Below are 24,565 nucleotides of genomic sequence, written 5' to 3' on the forward strand. Positions count from 1 at the left end.
AAATACCCGGTATTTCATTATTTTATCTTGACGTTTTAGTGAGATAAAGCAGTTTTATCGCTATGATTTCACATCGAACACATGGCATTAAAAGCAATCCTTCATAAGCAAAGAAGACAACGTTCCTTAATATCGGTAATTTTTCACCACATATAAATATCTACATAAAATATTCAATAAAATGCAATAACGGCAAAAGTATACAAATAAGTAATCTTATCGAGTTTACGCCTGAGTTACTAAGAGTTGCTGAAATTGAAATGCATTTAACATTTTAATTCAATCACGTTTGTAAAAAAATTATTAAACGTAAATTTCCAAGTAAAAATGCGTAAAGTTCGGCCCGGCCGAACCTTGGATACCCTCCACCTCGGATATATATGTAAACCACATTTCGTCAAAATCCGGTGAAAAATGCATACCTTATGCCCCATAGCAGCTATATCGAAATATGTTCTGTTTTGGAACAAACACTTATAAGTCATTGTTCAATTGTGTCTAAAAACAATCTAAAAACAAGTAAAAAGGCGTTAAGTTCGGACGGGGCAACTTTGGATACCCACCACCTCGAATATATATATAAACCACCTTTCATCAAGGCTTTTTATGGCCCCAAAACCTAAAACCGAGGGATCGGTCTATATGGCAGCTTTATCCAAATCTGGACCAATCTGTGCCATATTGCAGAGGTATATCAAGGGGTTTAACATAACTCACTCTCCTAAATTTCGGCGACATCGGACAATAAATGCGTTTTTACGGGTCCAAAACCTTAAATCGAGAGATCGGTCTATATGGCAGCTATATGCAAAGCTTGATCGATCTAAGCCAAATTGCAGAAATATGTCGAGGGGCTTAACATAACTCACTGTCCCAAACTTCGGCGACATCGGCCAATAAATGCACCCTTTATGGGTCCAAAACCTTAAATCGAGAGATCGGTCTATATGACAGCTATATCAAAATCTGGACCGATCTGGGCCAAATTAAAGAAGCATGTTGAAGGGCCTAACACAACTCACTGTTCCAAATTTTGACAAAATCGGAAAATAAGTGCACTTTTAATGGGCGCATGACCTTAAATCGAGAGATCGGTCTATATGGCAACTATTGGGTTGCCCAAAAAGTAATTGCGGATTTTTCATATAGTCGGCGTTGACAAGTTTTTTCACAGCTTGTGATTCTGTAATTGCATTCTTCCTTCTGTCAGTTATCAGCTGTTACTTTTAGCTTGCTTTAGAAAAAAAGTGTAAAAAAAGTATATTTGATTAAAGTTCATTCTAAGTCTTATTAAAAATGCATTTACTTTCTTTTAAAAAATCCGCAATTACTTTTTGGGCAACCCAAAATCTAGACCGATCTGAGAAAAATTGCAGAAGAATTTCGAAGGGCCCAAGATAAATCACTGTCCCAAATTTCAGCAAACTCGGATAATAAATGTGGCTTTTACGGGCCTAAGACTCTAAATCGGAGAATGGGTCTATATGGCAGCTATAACCACATCTGGGCCGAACTGGGCCAAATAAACGAAGGATGTCGAAGGGCTCAACCTAACTCACTGTCCCAAATTTCAACAAAATCGGATAATTAATGTGGTTTTCATGGGCCTAAGACCCTTAATCGGCGGATCGGTCTATTTGGCAGCTGTATCTAAATCTGACCGATCTTGGCCATATTGACGGAGGATATCCAAGGGCCTAACACAACTCATTGTCCCAAATTTCAGCAAAATCAAAAAATATTTGTGGCTTTTATTGACCTAAGACCCTTAATCGGAGAATCGGTCTATATGCCAGCTATAACCACATCTGGACCGATCCGGGCCAAATAAATGAAGGATGTCGAAGGGCTCAAAAAACTCACTGTCCCAAATTTCAGCAAAATCGGATAATAAATGTGACTTTTATGGGCCTAAATCGGCAGATCGGTCTATATTTGGGCTATATCAAGATATAGTCCAATTTAGCCTATCTTTGAACTTAACCTGCGTATGGATAAAAAAAAGAATCTGTGCAAAGTTTCAGCTCAATATCTCTATTTTTAAAGACTGTAGCGGGATTTCAACAGACAGACGAACGGACATGTCTAGATCGTCTTAGATTTTTACGCTGTTCAAGAATATATATACTTTATAGGGTCGGAAATGGATATTCCCATAAGTTGCAAACGGAATGACAAAATTAATATACCCCCATCCTTCGGTGGTAGGTATAAAAAACCGTTGAAAATAAGTACAATCAAATAATTACAAATGTTAAAATGTGATCAACCTCGATTCATAATGTATAGCAAATGATTCAATATCCATTGATTCCCAGAAGTGGTTTTCACCAACTTAACATCGTTTACCACATAAGAGACTTTTTCATATTTTTGGTATAGATAACATCATTTGTGTTGTTAATATTTCCATTTTTACTGCTGCCGAGTATTTTTTAACAAGTTTTTTTGAAAGCAAATCGTATTAAAACATCTTATGAAATTAAAACAAATATTTTATAATGGCGTCAATATTTTAAGTACAAAGCTAAACTTCACTTCTGCCGCGATGACACGAGTACAAACAAGACGACGTCATTTCTTAATAGCCTATTTCACCTGGTATTAAATTGATACCAAATGGTATTAAACATATTTAGCAATAGCACGAATATTTAACGAATAACTCAAAGTACCGTCGCTTTTCTGCTTAAGGTCGGTCAACGGCGACATTCGGTTTCCTGATAAATAAAACGACACTCGATGTTTTTATGTAGAATAGTTCTCGAGAAGAAAGCCTGGCGCTTCAAATTTTTCACAAATACTTCTTATTAGTGCAGGCCGGTTGGGATTGAAAATGGGCTATATCGGTCCATATTTTCGTATAGCTGCTATATAAACCGATCTTGGATCGTGACTTCTTGAGCGACTAGGGGGCGCAATTCTTATCCGAAATTTTGTACAACAGCTTTTTCCATGACCTTCAACATACGTGTCAAATATGATCTGAATCAGTCTATAGCCTGGTACAGCTTCCTGGACCAATAGCCTTAGCACTTCTTATACATTATCCTTCGTTTGTCTAGAAAGTGATCCCGGGCTAAGAATTCGACAAATGCGATCTATGGTGGAGGGTATATAAGATTCGGCCCGGCCGGACTAAAAGCCTTTACTTGTTTTTCGATGATTAGCAAACTTGCGTACAAATAGAATTACGCAAAATTTTTTCTGAAAGGAAGTTAGAAGTAGATCAGTATAGCTATTGGTATAATGGGGCACATAGGACTACGAGCACACTTATGTAAAATCGGTGCAGCATTTTCTTTTTAGAGTTTACTTTATAGTTTTAAGAGCGCACAACAAGCCGATTACTGGCTTACGTGTAAGTCCATGGTGGCATGGGGCGGATGAATATCTGCACCCTCTTTTCAACCTAACCCAGTCGGTACCAAATTTTTGCCCAACAATCGTACACATTCGCTTTATTTATACAAATAGAAACAGTTGTGGGTGAAAGAAGTATGAATGTATAGCAATAAAAAGGAGATGCTGTCAAACGAAAACTTGCACACATATGTGAACATCTCTATTTGTGTATTCACACACATGTGAACCTACACAAGGTTTCAGACAAATACCCTCGAATGTCATACATGCATATTGTATATGCTTATTCAAGCATTACTAGCACCATGAATATGTAATATTGGTGCTCGCAAATGTTCACTGAAGAGGATTCGCATAGAGAAGGGAGGGAGGAAAGGCCACCGTGATGGGGACTGCCATGACAGAATGACTGCATGAAAAGAAACAAGAGACCATGGTTCTTAACATTAATTGTTGTTCTTTTAATTTTTATCGTTTCATGACACACACTCTTCGACACAATCAAAGTATTCGTTGTTGCAAACAGTTGTTGAAGCATGCCAGAAGAAAAAGCATTGCAAATTCAATGCTCGCCCCCAATTCTATGGACTGGGGGCCAGTGGCGTCGGCGACAGTAGCGGCTCCTCCACCACCTATCACAGCACAACTGTCAGCACAAACATCATCAGCATGGATCCGTGCCCGAAGAGAAGGAAGATTGTGGAGATTGCATACAAGTGCCGTCCATGTAAGTACACATATGTACATATGTATGTATATTCATTTACAGCATCAACTAAAACAAACGTGGGTTATTTCAATCCTTCACATCTACAAACACAAGAACGCACAATATCTCTCATACACTCAAAAAAAAAAACTGAGCCAATGGTAGAGTTGAAATAAACTACTTTTGAATAAAGTTGAACTTCATATAGTGCTAAAGACATTTTTATTCGTTTTTAATTAATGCATATCTAAAATATAATTACATCAAATGAACGTGGTTACGTGGTTCAACGTTAACTAAATACAACTAAATTATGATTTATTCAATGCATATGATAAACAGATGTATTAATACAAACTGAATGTTAATACATCTGTGCAAGTTTTTGCAAAGTCTCAGCTTCTATAACGTTCAGTATTAACCAATTTGTATTAAATAATTCATTTAATTGTAGATGTACTATTTATTTTTTGTTTTATTTTATATATTAAAATATTTAAAATTTACCCTTTGCTAATATAAATTGCATATATACTAACTACTAAAATAATGGATTGGATGAGGCAGATGGCGACCGGGGACATGCAGCATTTGTACTAAACTTCGGCTGTCTCGCAAACCTCAATGAGTCTAATGGACTTGTGTCCTAAGGATTCAGCAAGTTAAAGCTGAAGATCTACAGAAGCGGTGGGGTTAGGGAATCTGGAGGTGACTCAGCAGTTTTTGCTGAACACTTTTCTGGGGAACTATCGACCACATCTATAAAGCCTGGAGGATTGCAGGAGACTGGAAGTCCCCCTACCACGATCGGAACAAGAGAGGAAGGTGTCGAAAAGGGACTAGACAAGCCCTGTGTGGGTGGGTAATCCGATTGGATTGGGCTTATTGGTGTGCGCCAGCGGAACTTCGTACAACAGCAGCAAGTGAAGTATCAAAGGAGGAATCGTCCAGAAAGCAAATGTCCGGTGTCCTGGTGAGGAGTGGTTTCACTGCTTTCTGCCTGTTGCCTGGTTGCCTGTTACTTATTTTGATTACCTTAGGCATTTTTATACCCACCACCGAAGGATGGGGGTATATTCATTTTGTCATTCCGTTTGCAATACATCGAAATATCCATATCCGACCCTATAAAGTATATATATTCTTGATCAACGTAAAAATCTAAGACGATCTAGACATATCGGTTCGTCTGTCCGTCTGTCTGTTTAAATCACGCAACAGTCCTTAAAATAGAGATATTAAGATGAAACTTTGCGCAGATTCTTTTTTTGTCCATAAACAGGTCAAGTTCGAAGATGGGCTATATCTTGATATAGCCCCCATATAGACCGATCGGCCGATTTAGGGTCTTATGCCCATAAAAGCCACATTTATTATCCGATTTTGCTAAAGTTTGGGACAGTGAGTTATCTCAGGCATCTCGACATCCCTCGTCAATTTGGCCTTGATCGGTTCAGATTTGGATATAGCTGCCATATAGACCGATTCTCCCATTTAAGGTCTTAAGCCCATAAAAGCCACATTTATTATCCGATTTTGTTGAAATTTGGGACAGTGAGTTAAGTTAAGACCCTCAACATACTTCTGCATTATGGCGCAGATCGGTCCAGATTTGGGTATAGCTGCCATATAGACCGATCTCTCGGTTTAAGGTTTTGGGGCCATAAAAAGCGCATCTATTGTCCGATGTCGCCGAAATTTGGGACAGTGAGTTGTGTTAGGCCCTTCGACATCCTTCTTCAATTTCGCTGAGATCGGTCCAGATTTGGATATAGCTGCTGATTTAATGGTTTGGGCCCATAAAATTCGCATTTATTGTCCGATGTTGCCGAAATTTGGGACAGAGAGTACCGTTAATTTCCTCCGCATATTTCTGCAATTTGGTCTATATTGATGAAGATTTGCATATAGCTGCCATATAGACCGATATCTCGATTTAAAGTCTTGGCCCCAAAAAGGGGCATTTATAATCCAATTTAACTCAAAAATTGACACATTGACTTATGTTAGGCTTTTCGGGATCTATGTTATATATGGTTCAGATCGGCTTATTTTTAGATATAGCTACTAAAAATACCAATATTTTGTTAAACACAATTTAACAATGACTTGTACTTATTAGTATTTGGTACAAATCGGATCATGTTTCGATATAACTGCTATGGCACACAAGGTATGCAACTTTCATCGGATTTTGATGAAAAGTGGTTTACATATATAACCGAGGTGGTGGGTATCTAAAGTTCGGCCCGGCCGAACTTAACGCCTTTTTACTTGTTTGTTATTGCTATACTTATTTGCACATGACTAGCATGGCCTTTTGTATCTAAATATAAAGAAAAAAGGTTATGGAAATTATTATAGAAGTATATTATTAATCAGTGATGATTATAAACATCTACAGAGACACACATTTGCATGTGTGTTCTATTTTTTTTTCTAACATCCGCTTCCTTATTAGGCAGCAGTCATTTTCAGCAAACAATAAATCTTTCAGCAGTAAGCCTGCTACTCTGAAATTGTAGTATAAGCACTGTAATAGCAGAACTACTGCTGCAATAGCAGCAAAATTAGCTACTAATATTCAACAGACAGTGTTTGCTACAATATTTTCAGCAAACTTTTTTCTATGAGTGCAGGAGGTTTTGACGTGGTTTTTATTCAGAAGCTTTGAATGTGTGGATTTAGACTTTTTAAGATAACGGGAAATGGGAGACACAGAGCCTGTACTCTTCTTCGCTAAGTCGCTAAGCACTGAAGGGTCGGTAGTAGCCAGACTTAAAATAAACAAGTGAAAACGTGCTTAGTTCTGCCGGGCCGAATCTTGGGAACCAACCACCATGGATTCTGCTAAAAATTCATACAAAATAGATTTAGTTGAAGGGCATAATTGTAGTCTACATACCAAACATCTGTCAAACCAGCACAATTAAAGCTTCTAGGAACCGAAGAAGGATGATCGAGAGACCGATTTACATAAGAGGTGTATCAGGTTATAGATTGATTTAGTCCATATTTGACACAGTGGTTGGAAGTCGTTACAGAATACCGCATGCTCGGAAAAAAATTGCGGATTCCAGGGGCTTAATACGTCAAATCGGGAGATTGGTTGGAGAGGTTATCAGGTTATAGACCGATTTGGACGATTTGGATCATACTTGCCACAGTTGTTGGAAGTCGTAACGGAATACTACATACGAAATTTCAGCCCAATCGGACAAAAATGCGGCTTGTAAGGACTCAAAGAGTTATTAGTTTCAGTCTTGGCGAAAATACTGCAGAAGTGGCCGCTCGGCTAAACAGAAGAAAGACGGATTGGGATAGATTTCGGCACACATTCTGTACGACTATCCCTTCTAGACTAGAAAAGGAAGTGAAAACTGCGGAGGATATAGACATAATGGTCAACGGACCACGAAGGCCCTGAATGACTCGCTTGTGGTCAGCATGTCCTAGTGCCAAGCCAAGGGGAAAACAGCGACATCCTTGGTGGACCCAAGAACTGGTTGGTCTAAGGAAAGACTGCAGAAAACTCTTCAACAGAGCGAAAACCACAAGGGTGGTCAATCATGAAGAAGTTGTAGTTTCTAGGCATTAACTCTACCATAAGAAAGATTATTAATAACTTTCTTTCTATAAGATCCATTGCAGCAGGTTTGGGATCTGTGGATTTAAAACCGTGAGCCAGCAGAGGAACACCTCAAGGAGGTGTACTGTCTCATACATTTAACAATATATTATTGTCTCTGGAAGAAGAAGGTGTAAACGTGATTGCGTAGCTGATGACGTGGCAATTGAGGTTAGGAGAAAGTTTGCCAGCACCCTAAGAGATATACCTCAGGAGCTCTACGTGCAACAGCGAAGTGGGCTACCGAAAATGGTCTATGCGTAAATCCGTGCAAGACAGAAGTTGTGCTTTTCAGCAGGAGAATGGAAAAGGCAAGAAAGACACAACTCTTGCCCTATTACACATGCAAGAGAGGCAATGACAAAAGTTTGGGGTTTAGACCGCACGTCATGCACTAGGTATATACTGCAGTTGTCAGACCGATAGTGCTATATGATGTTGTGTTCATCCTTGATACAATGTCCGGACGGCTCAGACGGCCAGGCAGCCTTTAAATTCTTGGAGGACGTATTTCTGAACACAAAAACTGCCCTCGACTGTCGCAGATCTCTCAACTAGATGGCTGAACAGTTCAAAATTCACCTGTTCTAGGTGCCGAGCCACAGACATATCCCAGTGAATTGTAAAGCGGACGAGGTTATGAGACTTGGATTTATCTTACGCATTCCAGTTGTTGGGCTTTTTAAAGCGATCTGGATGGTTCAAGGGTAGGAACTAGAAGACATCTTCCTTCTTCTGTTCCTGTGGTATCGCAATGGAAAAAAATGTCTGAGTGAGTCGATGACAGACTGCCACTTTAACCTTACCTAGCCTAACTTTGTTTTCAAATATTAATCAAGAATTGTATACATCCGTCTCGTATTGGTATACAGTAAATCTATTGCGAAAGCATCTGCGTTAAAATATTCCATCGCTGCACAAATTGTAGTTCGCTTTTCAATTTAAAAATTCCTTTAATTGTATTCTAAAACGAGAAAGAAAAATTTTAAAAATTTTAATCTAAATAGAAAGCAGAGAGGGATATCATCACTCATAAAATTTACCGTGATAACTTTTTTCATATTTTTTTTTTTTTGTCTATTAGGGCGAGATCATTAAATTTTACAATTTTTGTTTGTTTCTCTCTCGAGACGAGCTGAATGATCGAAAATGCAAATGGAAAAGGAAAGCCAAAGTAGCAACACACACCAACCACTATGGGACGCGTTTCGTCCTTGGTTAGAAGACTTTTCAACCATATTAGGTGTGATGGCTTCAAGGGCCGTGCGTTGGTATGTTGTATTTAAATCGTATTAATTGCGAAAACACATCTATGATACAATTACCACATTAACCAAGCTCGACAACCCTGCTTATTAACTGTACTTTTTCCAATGCATTTAATGGCAGACATTCTCTCTGTTATAAATTACACTTCTTCCGTACCACACATGATTTATTTCATTTGTTTGAAGTTGTATTGATGGCTTCGAACGCTAAAACAACGGCAATGGCTCTCGCCGTTGCTCCGTGGCCCCAGGTTCGAATCATGGCCGGGCTCTGCCGAATTTTTAATTAAAATTTTTTTTTGTTTTTGCCTGTTAGGGCGATATCATTAAATTTTAAAATTTTTGTTTGTTTTTCTTTCGAGACGAGCTGAATGATCGAAGATGCAAATGGAAAAGGAAAGCCAAAAGTAGCAACACATATCAACCACTATGGGACGCTATTTAATTTTTTGGTAGTTAACTTTCACTTATCCCAGAGAATGCGTACATCATACTGAGCGTTGTAATGACTGTTTGTCAGACATAACAATAAACAACGTGTTTAAAAATCACCTTTATAATTGGGTTAAGTCTAGGCTTGGTATAACTAAGAAATGCATCGATTTGTTCATCTCTGTTACGAAATCTATCAACCTAAGTTAATTTTTAACTGAATTTAAAGCTAAAGCTTGTGTTTGATTTAAATTTATTCAATAATACTCAAATTTGGGAAATTCTTTAACTATTTTTAAAGAATTTTAATTAAATTTGAAGATAATAGGTTTGTAACTAGAATTAAACTCAAAATGACAACATGTTTATTTTGGCTAAATAAAAACGTTGTTGGCTATAGGAATATTCAACTTGTTGAGATGAAACTTGGTTAAGTAAAATGACTTCCCAAACCCAAGTTTATAAACTATTTGCCAATCATTACAGATGAGTAAAACTTACTAAAAATTTGAAATTTATCCTTGTTTTAATCAAAATTCAACCATTGGCTAACATACATGAATTAAGTTTTTTACTTCATTTTATGCGCAACTTTTTTCTGAGTGTACACATGCACATGTTACAATAACACTATTATAACCATTTCAAAGTGCCACTGAGAACCAAGTACCATAAAAAGTTTTGCTAAACAAAATATCAACTTAATTTTATACTCAACTAGTGTTGCCACTAAACATACACGCTCACTCACCCCAGTGCACTCATACTGACACCTCGTCCCATGGGCCACGGCAACACAACAATGGCATTAACTCTATTATCTTAGTTGCACCAAAAGCAGCAACAACGGCGACATCATAGAGAGCTCTATAAAATATCCTTTTACGAAACTACTCAAGCACACAGCAGCATTGAGCAAACATCTATTAAAGGCAGCTTTCATTAATTCCCCCATCACCAAAAGTGAAGAATGGGTCATAAGGATAGTATCTCAAAATGTGCCATTTATATATGTACTTTGCCTTTATATAGCCTAAACATACATATCGCTACATGTGGCCTAAATTAGCACTAATTTGGATGAGAAGCATAACTGAATGCCGTGAATTTTGTCTATCTGACAATCTGGTCTTTCTCAGACCAGTTGAAAAATTCTACCGATTTCAAATCACTTTTAAACTGAAGTTTTTGATGAAAAAACCAAAATTTTCAAGCCCTGCATTGATTAGATTTGCTCATGTATATTTTTGCTAAACTTTAAATAAACAACCTCACATATGCTAACGCATTATAAAAACATAAATTAAAACTGAATTGAGGTGTTAGCAAGATCGTGTGCAAAATTTCAAAGCCTTGTGCCTCTTAGCAGGTCCCTAAATTTAGCAACCTCGGCATTTCGAAAAATTTCCAATTCTGCATTTGTGGTCCGATTTTCAAAATTTGTTTTTGATGAAAAGTGCTCAAAAATCTCTACAAGAAAGTTCACTTGTGGTATATTATATCTCCACTGATTTCGGGGATACTCAAGTTTAACATTTTATTTGTTGAAATATTGGCCCAGATTGGATTCGTATTTCGCAATTTACGAAGTCATTTGTTTTTCGATTTTCTCTTTTATGGATGATTTGATACTGTTAGGTGCAAAAAAATTGTTGGTGAGTTGAGGAGACATATGGAGTAAAAACATGTAAAAAGGCGTTAAGTTCGACCGAGCCGAACTTTCGATAACCACAACCTCGGGTATATATGTAAACCACCTTTCGTCATAATCCAGTGAAAAACGCATAATTTATGCCCCCGTAGCAGCTTTCTTGAAATATGCTCCGATTTGGCCGAAATTCAACACGGATATTGAGTAGTCTAATAAGTACAAGTCATTGTTCAATTTTGTACAATAAAACAAAATATTGGTTTTTTGGTAGCCATATCCGATCTTAATCATATACAACACGGTGTCGTAAAGCTCAACATAAGTCACTATGTCACATTTTAGCGAAATCGGATTATAAATGTGACTTTTATGGGGCCAAGACTTTAAATCGAGATATCGGTCTATATGACAGTTATATTCATATCTGAACCGATCTGGGCCAAATTGAGGAAGAATGTCGACTGGCCTAACTCAACTTACTGTTTCAAATTTTGGCAAAATCGGACAATAAATGCGCCTTTTATGGGCCCAAATCTTTAAATCGATCAATCAGTCTATATGGCAGCTATACCCAAATCTGAGCCGATCTGGGCCAAATTGCCGAAAGTTGTCGACGAGCCCGACGTAACTCACTGTCCCAAATTTCAGCAAAATCAGATAATAAAAGTGGCTTTTATGGCTAAGACCTTAAATTGGCGGATCGGTCTATATGGGGGGCTATATCAAGATATAGTCCGATAAAGCTCATCTTCGAACTTAACCCGCTTATGGACAAAAAAAGAATCTGCGCTCAATATCTCTATTTTTAAAGAGTGTAGCGTGATTTCAACAGACAGACGGACGTATATGGACAGATAGATTTTTACACTGATCAGAATATATATACTTTATAGGGTCGGAAATGGATATTTCGATTTGTTGCAAACGGAACCACAAAATGAATATACCTCCATCCTTCGGTGGTGGGTATAAAAAAACAAGTAAAAGCGTGCTAAGTTCGGCCGAGCCGAATCCTATATACCCTCCACCATGGATCGATTTGGATTTGTCTAGTTCTTTTCCCGGTATCTCTTTTTAAGCAAACATGTGGTTAAATAAAAGAAGTTATAGTTTCGGTTTGGACCATAAATTAATGCTGAACATTGTAGAAGTCATTGCGTAATATTTCAGTTCATTCGGATAAGAATTGCGCCATGTAGGGGCTCAAGAAGCAAAATCGGGAGATAGGTTTATATGGGAGCTGTATCAAGCTATTGATCGATTCAGACTATATTAGACACGTATGTTGAAGGTCATAAGAAAAGCCGTTGTTCAAAATGTCTGCCAAATCGGATGAGAATTGCGCCCTCTAGAGGTTCAAAAAGTCAAGATCCCAGATTGGTTTATGTGGCAGCTATATCAGATTATGTACCGATTTGCGCCATACTTAGCACAGTTATTGCAATTTCACCCAAATTGGATGAGAATTGCGAGCCCTATTGGCAAGATCGGTTTATATTACAGCCATATCAGATTATTAACCAATTTGAATCATACCTAACACAGTTGTTGGAAGTGATACCCAAACACTACGTGCAAAATTTCAGTCAAATCGGACGATAATTGCGCTCTCTAGCGGCTCAAGAAGTCAAGACCCAAGATCGGTTTATATGGCAGATATATCAAAACATGGACCAATATGGCCCATTTACAATCCCACCCGACCTGCACTAATGAAAAGTATTTGTGCAAAATTTCAAGCGGCTAGGTTTACTCCTTCGAAAGTTAGCGTGCTTTCGCCAGACGGTCGGACGGACATGTCAAGGTCGACTTAATAATCGTCATGTCGATCAAGAATATATATACTTTCGAGGTATTACAAACAGAATGACGAAATGAGTATACCCCCATCCTATGGTGGAGGGTATTAAAATGTGGCCAATTGGTGAATCTGGGCACCTGCCAATTGGCGCTCGGACAACCTAGGGCCTTGAAATTTTGCACACGATATCGAAGGCACCACCACGTTTACCACCTCAAATTTCAAAGAGATATATTTATCCGCTCTTAAATGGCAACTGACCAACTGAACAAAATTCGAAAACTACTCACAATAAGTCTTAGGCAAGATAATTTAGATTGTCCAAGCATGGAAGACATTGACCACAATGTCAACAGGATTACCACTGCCCTAGTGGGGTCTTTCGAAGATAGTTGTCCTTGTTCGAGGAAGTAAACCAGCCCAAGGAAAACCCTGTATGACTGGGGAGATTCGCAATATTAGGAAGGAGGTTTGCAGACTTTTAACAGAGCTCGTCGCTAAAATGCCGAAGCCAGCATTAGTAAGTGGATAACCACAGCTGAAAATTTTTTTTATACCCTCCACCATAAGATGGGGGGTATACTAATTTCGTCATTCTGTTTGTAACTACTCGAAATATTCGTCTGAGACCCCATAAAGTATATATATTCTTAATCGTCGCGACATTTTATGTCGATCTAGCCATGTCCGTCCGTCCGTCCGTCCGTCTGTCTGTCTGTCGAAAGCACGCTAACTTCCGAAGGAGTAAAGCTAGCCGCTTGAAATTTTGCACAAATACTTTTTATTAGTGTAGGTCGGTTGGTATTGTAAATGGGCCATATCGGTCCATGTTTTGATATAGCTGCCATATAAACCGATCTTGGGTCTTGACTTCTTGAGCCTCTAGAGTGCGCAATTCCTATCCGATTGGAATGAAATTTTGCACGACGTGTTTTGTTATGATATCCAACAACTGTGACAAGTATGGTTCAAATCGGTCCATGACCTGATATAGTTGCCATATAAACCGATCTTGGGTCTTGACTTCTTGAGCCTCTAGAGTGCGCAATTCTTATCCGATTGGAATGGAATTTCGCACGACGTGTTTTGTTATGATACCCAACAACTGTACCAAATATGGTTCAAATCGGTCAATAACCTGATATAGCTGCCATATAAACCGATCTTGGGTCTTGACTTCTTGAGCCTCTAGAGTGCGCAATTCTTATCCGATTAGGATGAAATTTTGCACGACGTGTTTTGTTATGATATCCAACAACTATGCCAAGTATGGTTCAAATCGGTCCATAACCTGATATAGCTGCCATATAAACCGATCTTGGGTCTTGACTTCTTGAGCCTCTAGAGTGCGCAATTATAATTGGATTAGAATGAAATTGTGCACGACGTGTTTTGTTATGAAATCCAACAACTGTGCCGTATGGTTGAAATCGGTCCATAACCTGATATAGCTGTTATATAATAATATATAATAATATTATTAGCACGTTTTTACTTGTTTCTGATGTTTTCGCCAGTATTCGCTCAGCGTCATTGGGGGACATGATAACCTCGGCAATAGGAGGAGTTTTAAACCATTTAAGTCATCCGAACCTGATGGCTTATTTCTGGCGTTACTACGGAAGGTGACCGACTATCTGGCACCCCACCTGTCCAATATTCTCACAACTTGCCTGGGACTTGCATTTACTCCGAAAGATTGTCAGGAGGCAAGGGTGGTATTTATACCCAAGGCCGGCAAGATAAGTAATGCGACAGCAAAAGCCTACGGACCTGTAAAGCTTACGTACTTTCTACTCAAAACCATGGAACGTATTGTGGATACCATGATAAGGAGTAGGACATCCAGCGATCTGCTCAATTATAAATAGCATGGTCGGTGGAGACTGCCCTGCATAGGGTTGTGCATAAAATAGATGAATCCTTCGATATACACTGACTTCAAGGGGGCTTTTAACAATGAGCGGACTAACACACTGATCCTTAGAACAAAACCGGATTGACCGGGTCCTTAGAAACTGGATAAACCATATGCTAAGGAACATGTGGATAAATTGTGGAACCCATGATACAAATATAAGGGAAAAGTGGCGTAGTGCACGCCACAGGGGGCATTTGATCACCACTCCTATGGGTGACAACTATAAATAACTCATTGCGGATACTGACTGAGGGAGGGATTTTAAAACGTCTACTCAGACAATGTAATAATACTTCCAAGGGGTTTGGAGAGGTCATACGACTGCCTCCAGGGGTCTCAACTTTAACCACGAGGAAGACGAAGGTGGGCCAATTTGACTGACCACGTTTCCTCAATAGGACGATATCGACATCTGACAAGGTCAAATACTTAGGAGTGATCTTGCCTGAATGCGAGGATAGTCCACTGGCTCTACAGGAGCGTGATTAGACGAATACTTAATCACGACTCAGTAGTTTGTTGGACTACTATGGAGAAAAAGTGGAACATAAGGATAATACAACAGGTTCAGAGAACATATTGTCTTGATATAGCCGGAGCGATGGGAACCTCTACCACTAGGGCACTGGAGATTATTCTAGATGTCCGACTCATAGACATACAGATTAAGTGTGATCGGCCACTGCGGCTATGAAAATTAAGGTGATGGGAGAATGGATAGAGGATAGGGAAGCAAATCATATCATCGCGGTATAATCGAAGCGACGATAGGAATTTTAGAAAGAAGGGAAGAAGTTTCTGATCGGATATCTGAGACGACACTTGAGGTCGAGTGCGAGGCACTGCCGCCATCGGTACACTCTTGCACTGACGGAACCATAATATTGCCATCTGGAAGATCATGTTACACATATGGATCAAAGCTAGAACAGAGTGTGATGGGGGTCTACATTGAGAACCCAGAGGTTGAGATTTGTTTTAGACTGCCTGACCATTATACGGTCCTGCAGGCAGAGATCCGGGCGATCACGAAATGGCTGAGGGGGTATGGTGCTAACGCGAGGACGTCGAGTGTGAACATTTTTACGGACAGACAAATTACCATATGACCAATAACAACAGACGGTAAGATCACGACCAATCTTGGAATTTGAGAAGGAGATTAAAATCTTCTCTGAGGATGGCACGATCAGAATCGTTTAGGAGCCTGGCCATAACGAAATAAGGGGGAATGAAAGGGTCGACGATTTGGCAGTAATGGCCAGAGAACTGCCGTCAATAAACTTGGTTAACCCGAAGTTTTTCGGGACGACACAGTCCGTGTTAAGGGCGTGGACTACGAACGCGCATTTAACACTGTGGAACAGCGAAACGGTTAGTAGGACGACAAAAATCCTATACCGAAATCCGGATCGTGAAAAGACGAAGCTATTTCTGAAAGGAAGTAAGCAGGTGGTCAATACAGCTTTCCGTATAATAACGGGACATATTGGACTACGAACTCACTTTTTACAAAACAGGTGCTGCATGTGATAGCATATCTAAGGCATTTGGGGAAGATGATGAGACGTTGGATCTTTTCCTATGTAATTGCCCGGCATTCGCGGATAACAGACACTGAAACTTAGGTGAGGACATAATACCAGACATAAACCAACTTAGGGGCGTGATATGGAAGCAATTAAGGATTTTGTAAGTAGCGAGGAAATCCTAACTTAGATTTTCTTGTTCGAGGTCTCTTTTAACTTTTTAATTTTAAGTTACTTTTAGCAAAACAAGCCGATTATTGCCTTAGGTGATGGACAGTGGCATGGTGCAGATTAATATCCACACCTTCTTTTCAGTCTAGCCTTTCCTAATTTATTTACATTGATAATGATAATATTAACCATAAACAAATACTCATTCTACTTCCAGATGAATTTCGTAGTAAGGTGGCATGTCATAATGATGTAGCTCAGCTGGAGTGTAATCCCTATTCCCGAATTGCTGTTTATAGTGCAAGTTTTGGAAGAACCGAATATGAAAGCATTCAGTGTCCTCAGCCACAGGGTGTCCGAGAAGAAAGTAAGTTCATCCCAAATGCAATATGTATATGTAATAGTTTAGCATATTTTCATCAACTGGAACTCTTACTTGACGAACATATTCCCGCGTATTTCATTTTTTTTAAACCTTGCAATCTCGCATTTTAAAGACAGAATTTTTTGAGGATGTATTTTTATTTATCTTTTAACATTTATTTGTACCTTCTTTGAGAACAATGTTAAAAAACATAGTCCAAATTCGGCCAGGCCGAATCTTGTATACCCATCATGGTTGGCATGTCTGCCGTTAACGCTAAACGTCTGGGTCGAAATCTTAGTGCTGGCGACACTTGTGAGATATTTACCTTTGGCAATAAGACGTGTAAACTTCTATATAAATTGGTATCGCTCTGCGGGAAGCCGTCAATGACCATAAATTTGCATCGGACAGCATTCACTGATAAGAGATAAGTATCTCCGCTGTTCCTTAGTTTAATGTTCAAGGACAAATTTGCAATTAACACATTTTTGATTTGAATTATTTTGTAGCGATCGAATTGTGTGAGGTATGATTGAGGTTTCTAGGCTCTCGGGATATCATATCGGGGCATAGGATTTCATGGGGACTATATCCAACTGTGTGAATTTTGTTGTGACTATTGGAAGGCTGTTCTGGTCTTACCCGAATCGGGCGAAACTTAATGCTCCTAAGGGCTCAAGAAGTAATATCCAGGGATGACTTTATTTGGGAGCTATATTTATAAGAAGTATTCAAGAGGATATTTGCGTTCGTTTGAACGCTATCATGATTTCGACAGAGCAACGGACATTACTTTATCCAATCCTAATATCAAGACGTCATGTATATTTTTCAGTATTTATCGCCTTTCTACTTCTTATACCCACCAACGAAGGATGGGGGTACATTCATTTTTATACCCACCACCGAAGAATGGGGCTATATTTATTTTGTCATTCCGTTTGCAATACATCGAAATATCCATTTCCGACCCTATAAAGTATATATATTCTTGATCAGCGTAAAAATCTAAGACGATCTAGACATGTCCGTCCGTCTGTCAATTGAAATCACGCTACAGTCTCCAAAAATAGAGATATTGAGCTGAAACTTTGCACAGAATCTTTTTTTGTCCATAAGCAGGTTAAGTTCGAAGATGGGCTATCGGACTATATCTTGATATAGCCCCCATATAGACCAATCCGCCGATTTAGGATCTTAGGCCAATAAAAGCCATATTTATTATCCGATTTTGCTGAAATTTGACAGGGCGTTGTGTTGGGCCCTTCAACAGCCTTCGTCAATTTGGCTCAGATCGGTCCAGAATTGGATATAGCTGCCATATAGACCGATCCTCCGATTTAGGGTTTTTGGCCCATAAAAGGCACATTTATTATCCGATTTAGCTGAAATTTGGGACAATGATTTGTGTTAGGCCCTCTAGGATCGTAGGCCAATAAAAGCCATATTTATTATCCGATTTTGCTGAAATTTGACAGGGCGTTGTGTTGGGCCCTTCAACAGCCTTCGTCAATTTGGCCCAGATTGGTCCAGAATTGGATATAGCTGCCATATAGACCGATCCTCCGATTTAGGGTTTTTGGCCCATAAAAGGCACATTTATTATCCGATTTAGCTGAAATTTAGGACAATGATTTGTGTTAGGCCCTCTAGCATCCTTCGTCAATTTGGCTCAGATCGGTCCAGATTTGGATATAGCTGCCATATAGACCGATCCTCCGATTTAGGGTCTTAGGCCCATAAAAGCCTCATTTATTATCCGATTTTGTTGAAATTTGGGACAGTGAGTTGTGTTAGACCCTTCGACATCCTTCGTCAATTTGGTTCAGATCGGTCCAGATTTGGATATAGCTGCCATATAGACCGATCCTCCCATTTAGGGTCTTAGGCCCATTAAAGACGCATTTATTGTCCGATGTCGCCGAAATTTGGGACAGTAAGTTAAGTTAAGCGCCTTAACATACTTCTGCTTTATCGCACAGATCGGTCCTGATTTGAATATAGCCGCCATATAGACCGATCTCTCGGTTTTAGGTTTTGTGGGCCATAAAAAGCGCATTTATTGTCCGATGTTTTCGAAATTTGGGACAAAGAGTTAAGTTTTGTCTAGATCGATCAAGATTTGCATATAACTGTCATATAGACCGATCTCTCGATTTAAAGTCTTGGCCCCATAAAAGGCGCATTTTTATTCTGATTTCACTGAAATTTGACATACTGACATATGTTATGCTTTTCGATATCCGTGTCTTGTATAGTTCAGATCGTTTTATTATTTTTAGATATAACTACTAAAAGAAACCAATATTTTGTAATATACAATTGAACAATGACTTTTACTTTTGGTCCAAATCGGAACATATAGTGGTGTAGCTGCTTTGGTGCTTAAGGTATGAATTTTGCACCGCTTTTTGACGAAAAATGGTTTACATATATACCCGAGGTGGTGGGTATCCAAAGTTGGCCGGACCGAACTTGTTCTTTTTGTAAAATGGTAGACCAAATACGTAAGCTATTTTGTACACGAAAATATTTCAAAATAAGTAAAGGGTGATTTTTTTGAGGTTAGGATTTTCATGCATTAGTATTTGACAGATCACGTGGGATTTCAGACATGGTGTCAAAGAGAAAGATGCTCAGTATGCTTTGACATTTCATCATGAATAGACTTACTAACGAGCAACGCTTGCAAATCATTGAATTTTATTACCAAAATCAGTGTTCGGTTCGAAATGTGTTCAAATTTTGACAAATTTTGTTCAGCGATGAGGCTCATTTCTGGTTGAATGGCTACGTAAATAAGCAAAATTGCCGCATTTGGAGTGAAGAGCAACCAGAAGCCGTTCAAGAACTGCTCATGCATCCCGAAAAATGCACTGTTTGGTGTGGTTTGTACGCTGGTGGAATCATTGGACCGTATTTTTTCAAAGATGCTGTTGGACGCAACGTTACGGTGAATGAACACATTTCGAACCGAACACTGATTTTGGTAATAAAATTCAATGATTTGCAAGCGTTGCTCGTTAGTAAGTCTATTCATGATGAAATGTCAAAGCATACTGAGCATCTTTTTCTTTGACACCATGTCTGAAATCCCACGTGATCTGTCAAATACTAGTGCATGAAAATCCTAACCTCAAAAAAATCACTCTTTAAAAGCGATCGTCAGGGCCAGATCGGTTCATACGGAACTATACTTAAAACAGTTGTAAATCACAGTCATAATAAAACACTACGTGCAAAATTTCTGCAAATCCCATAAGAATAGCGCCCTCTAGAGGCTCAAGAAGTCAAGATCCGAGATCGGTTTATATGGCAGCTATACCAAAACATGGACCGCTATGGTTCATTTACACTAATAAGAAGTATTTGTGCAAAATGTCAAGCGTCTAGCTTTACTTCTTCGAAAGTAGGCGTGTTTTCGACAGACAGACGAGCAGACAAACGGGAAGACGGTCGGACATGGTTAATCGAATTAAAATGTCAAGACGGTCTAGAATATAAGTACTTTGATAGATCTCAGCTCAATATTTCGATGAGTTACAAAATTGAATGACGAAATTAGTATACTCCCATCCTATGGTGGACGGTATAAAAATGTGATGAACGCTGATAGACATAGTCCGTACTGGTGTTGCACTTATTTGCGTTGCCGATAGCAATAGGAAAGCTGTCAGTATGTCATCTGAACTTTTGAATAGATGACTGAAATGTTTTTGCAATCATCCATCAAATGTTCACAGGGCAGCTCACTGCTACTGTCACTATCATTGTGATATTCTTATGAAATATTCGATGTTGTTATTATTCCGCTAGAGTACACTAAGAGTTAACTGTAGCTAAAATGTATGTCACTCCACCAATAAGCGAATATCATTAATTAGTTATTCCAATTCTCAACTTCAATGTTTAACTTTGTACTACGTTTTTCATACATTCACTTCATTCATTTATTTGTTTTTTTTTTCTTTCTTTCTCCTCCATGCTGTCATTGACTTCTGCTGCAATCGTTGGACCGTTCAGCTTGTTTGGCATCGTATGCCACCGAAACCGTTATGCAAATTTGCCATGGACGTCGTCGATGCAATCTGGCCGCAGATGCCAATACGTTTGGTTCACCGTGTCAACCCAACTCAAGGATGTATCTGAAAGTTGTTTACACTTGCGGTAAGTAAATCGTGACTCGTGCTTCAGCATAGTCGTTGTGCCCCGATTCCGAGTGGAATCCTCAATTGGTGTCTGAGCTCAATGCTCGAAACCTACACACATGAAAAGATATACATTTGCGGTGATGCATGACCATAGTCATACATTCACACAACTCACACTAAACACACACACACACACTTATGTTCCTAGAAATCTTCATGCTCCTTGCAATAAATGTTTTAATCCATTTAAAGTGGAAATCTACACACATTGTGCGTTTGCCCAAGAAGCTTTCAACTCAAGCGCAATTTGTGGTATTCCAACGTGAATAAATCGCATGAGCCCAAAAACCATGCAAAGCAATTACGAACACCCTTGAAAGGTCATTGTGTTTGTAGCGAACACGGTAGATGCGATTTATGAATATGGCCGAAACACTTTTGCCCAAAACTGCTTTGAATTTTAAATAAAGGTCTGGCCATTAAGGGTGATTTGCTTTCGTGGCGGAGTAGGTTGAGGAGAAAACTTAAGACTGAAATCAGAGGTCTACTGCACACAAGAAAAGTTGCAGGACTTTGCCACATCACAATGACTGGGTTTCTCGGGAAATATAAACTGAGCTCGCCGTTTAATTTCAAAATATTTATAATGCGTTCATAGCACGTCTCCTTTGCTACTTCATCTCCTTGGCAAGGTTAAAGTGGGGCATGCTCAAGCCGTTCGCATGAAGAATGCGAAATGCTGTTGTAGCAGCTTCTTTTTAATTATTCTCTTTGAGGTTGTTTCAAACATTACAGTTGGTTTAATTGAAAAGCAAGTTCAATGGAGTATACTTACAATTTGTTTTTGTTAAATTAACACAGCTGCAGGAAACGACCACTTTTGAAATGGAAGGGTGGGTACAGAATCATACACAGTGAAATGTTTCAAAAACGAGGCATGAAACGAAATTAGTCCACAAATCCAAAATAACTTCAAATAACACGAAAAAAAAACAAACAATAAATGAGAATTAAAAATTTGCCATCGCACAGTGGGGTGGGGAAAAAGCATTTGGAAAATAGTTTGCCATTTTCTAACCAATAAAGATATCTTCCTGAAATTTGACATGGTCATAGCTGATGCAATAACCAGATTATGAAAAAAATTTTCAAAATTTTATTTCTCGAAAAAACGAACATGCTTATCCTGATTTTGTGCAGTGGATATATTTAAAGTCTCCTTATAATAGACTAACAACTTTTTTTTTTTAATTTTTGCAAAGGTGATCCCTTATTTTGTTGTTAGCGAAGCATTTCTGAAAAGTTTTTCAATCATTATAACATCATATAGGTCATATATATTTGAAAAAGTAATTCAAAGAACTTGACAAAAAAAAAAAAAATAAACGACATGTGCAAAATTTTAGCCAAATTGAGTAAGAATTACGCATTCAAGAAGTCAAATCAGGAGATCGGTTTATGTGGCAGCTATATCATGATATGGACTTATTAAGATAACACAGTTGTTGGAAGTCATAGGATAAGAATTGCTCCCTCTAGAGTCTCAAGAAGTCTAAACAGGATATCGGTTAGTATGGCAGCTATATCTGGTTATGGACTGATTTAGACCATACTAAGCACAGTTGTCACATCAAAAAGATATGTGCAAAATTTCAGCTAAAACGGATAAGAATTGCGCACTCTAGATACTCATGAAGTATATTCGGGAAATCGGTTCATATGACAGCTACATTATGGCACATTTTTTGGAAGTCGTACCAAAACGATATGTGAAAAATGTCAGCCAAATCGAATAAGAATTGCGGTCTCTAGAAGCTCAAGAAGTCTAATCGGCAGATCGGTTTATATGACTGCTATATAGGTTATAAACAGATTTAAATCATACTTGGTACAGTCGTTGGAAGTCACACCAAAATGATACATGCAAAATTTCAACCAAGTTGGATAAGAATTGTGCCCTCTAGAAGCTCAAGAAGTCTAATCGGAATAACGGGCTATATGGCAGCTATGTCAGGATATGGACTGATATTTTCTAAAGCTGTATCAGGTTTTGTGAAAACTAGTGCACAATCGGCCAATCGGCAAAAACATTCTCTGTTTCAACTTCGTCCAAAGGACAGTTATTCTTAATTTCTGTGAAATTTTAAAAGATACATAGAAAATATTTATAAGTGCACTAGCAAATTTTAAGATTTGGGAGCCAACAACTTCCAATTTTTCCCGGTGGTTAGTATAATATATAACAAGTAAAAAGGCTTTAAGTTCGACCGGGCCGAACTTTGGATATATACGTAAACCACCTTTCGTCAAAAGCCGGTGAAAAATGCATACCTTATGCCCCACAGCAACTATATCGAAATACAATATGATCCGATTTGGACCAAATAATAATAAGTAGAAGTCATTGTTCAATTGTGTATAACAAAGTATTGATCCTTTTAGTAGCTATATCTAAAAAAAAAGAAATCTGAACCATATACGACACGGATGTCGAAAAGCCTAATATAAGTCACTGTGTCAAATTTCAGGAATCGGATTATAAATGTGCCTTAATGGGGCCAAGATTTTAAATCGATAGATCGGTCTATATGACAGCTATATTCAAATCTGGACCGATTTGGGCCAAGTTGCAGATAAGTGTCGAAGAGCTTAACACAACTCACTGTCCGTAATTACGGCAAAATCGAACAATAATTTCGCCTTTTATGGCCCCAAAAACCTAATATCTAGAGATCGATCTATATGGCAGCTATATGCAAATCTGGACCGATTTGGGCCTAATTAAAGAAGGATATCAAAGTGCCTAACACAACCTACTGTCCCAAATTTCAGCAAAATCGGATAATAAATGTAGATTTTATGGGCCTAAAACCATAAATCGGCGGATCTGTCTATATGGCAGCTATATCTAAATCTGGACCGATGGGGGCCAAAATGAAGAAGGATGTCGAAGCGCCCAGCACATCTCACTGTCCCAAATTTCAGCAAAATCGGATTAAAAAATGTGGCTTTTATAATCCTAAGACCCTAAATCGGCGGATCGGTTTATATGGAGGCTATATCGAGATATAATCCGATATAGCCCATCTACAAACTTAACCTGCTTATGGACAAAAAACGAATCTGTGCAAAATTTCAGCTCAATATCTCCATTTTTAAAGACGGTAGCGTGATTTCAACAGACAGACGGGCATGGCTAGATCCTCTTAGATTTTTGATAGCAATACCGAGAGTCATAAGGGAATCCTTTATGCCAATTTTCGTGTAAATTGGTTAACAAATGACCAAATCATTGCAATACTAGTTCAAATCGAACGAACTTATATATTCAACAATAATATCGAGACTTATAAGAGAATCCCTCGTGCAAAATTTCGTGAGAATCGTTTTAAAAATGGCGATGAAATTACAATTTTAGCACAAATCGGACGAACATATATATGGGTGCTATATCTAAACCGGAGCCGGTTGCTATGAAAATTTCCAATCATATTGGGACTTATAAGAGAACCCCTCGTGCAAAATTTCCTGAGAATCGGCTTACAAATGACGATATGATTGCAATTTCAGT

At 38.5% G+C, this 24,565-nt stretch overlaps 2 protein-coding genes across 2 annotated transcripts in view; both read left to right on the top strand.

The window, feature by feature from the left end:
* LOC106089583 (glutamine--fructose-6-phosphate aminotransferase [isomerizing] 2) overlaps positions 1-24,565 on the top strand; it is a 626,017-nt gene that overhangs the window by 110,075 nt on the left and 491,377 nt on the right. The gene's annotated exons all lie outside the window — the stretch shown is intronic.
* LOC106092156 (uncharacterized) overlaps positions 1-24,565 on the top strand; it is a 153,205-nt gene that overhangs the window by 104,156 nt on the left and 24,484 nt on the right. The window contains exons 4-6 of the mRNA XM_059362831.1: positions 3,874-4,093; positions 16,694-16,843; positions 20,867-21,010. Coding sequence (XP_059218814.1) covers positions 3,874-4,093; positions 16,694-16,843; positions 20,867-21,010 — 514 coding nt within the window. The remainder of the gene's footprint in view (positions 1-3,873; positions 4,094-16,693; positions 16,844-20,866; positions 21,011-24,565) is intronic.

Source organism: Stomoxys calcitrans, chromosome 2 (assembly GCF_963082655.1).
Source record: "Stomoxys calcitrans chromosome 2, idStoCalc2.1, whole genome shotgun sequence".
Taxonomy (NCBI): Eukaryota; Metazoa; Arthropoda; class Insecta; order Diptera; family Muscidae; genus Stomoxys; species Stomoxys calcitrans.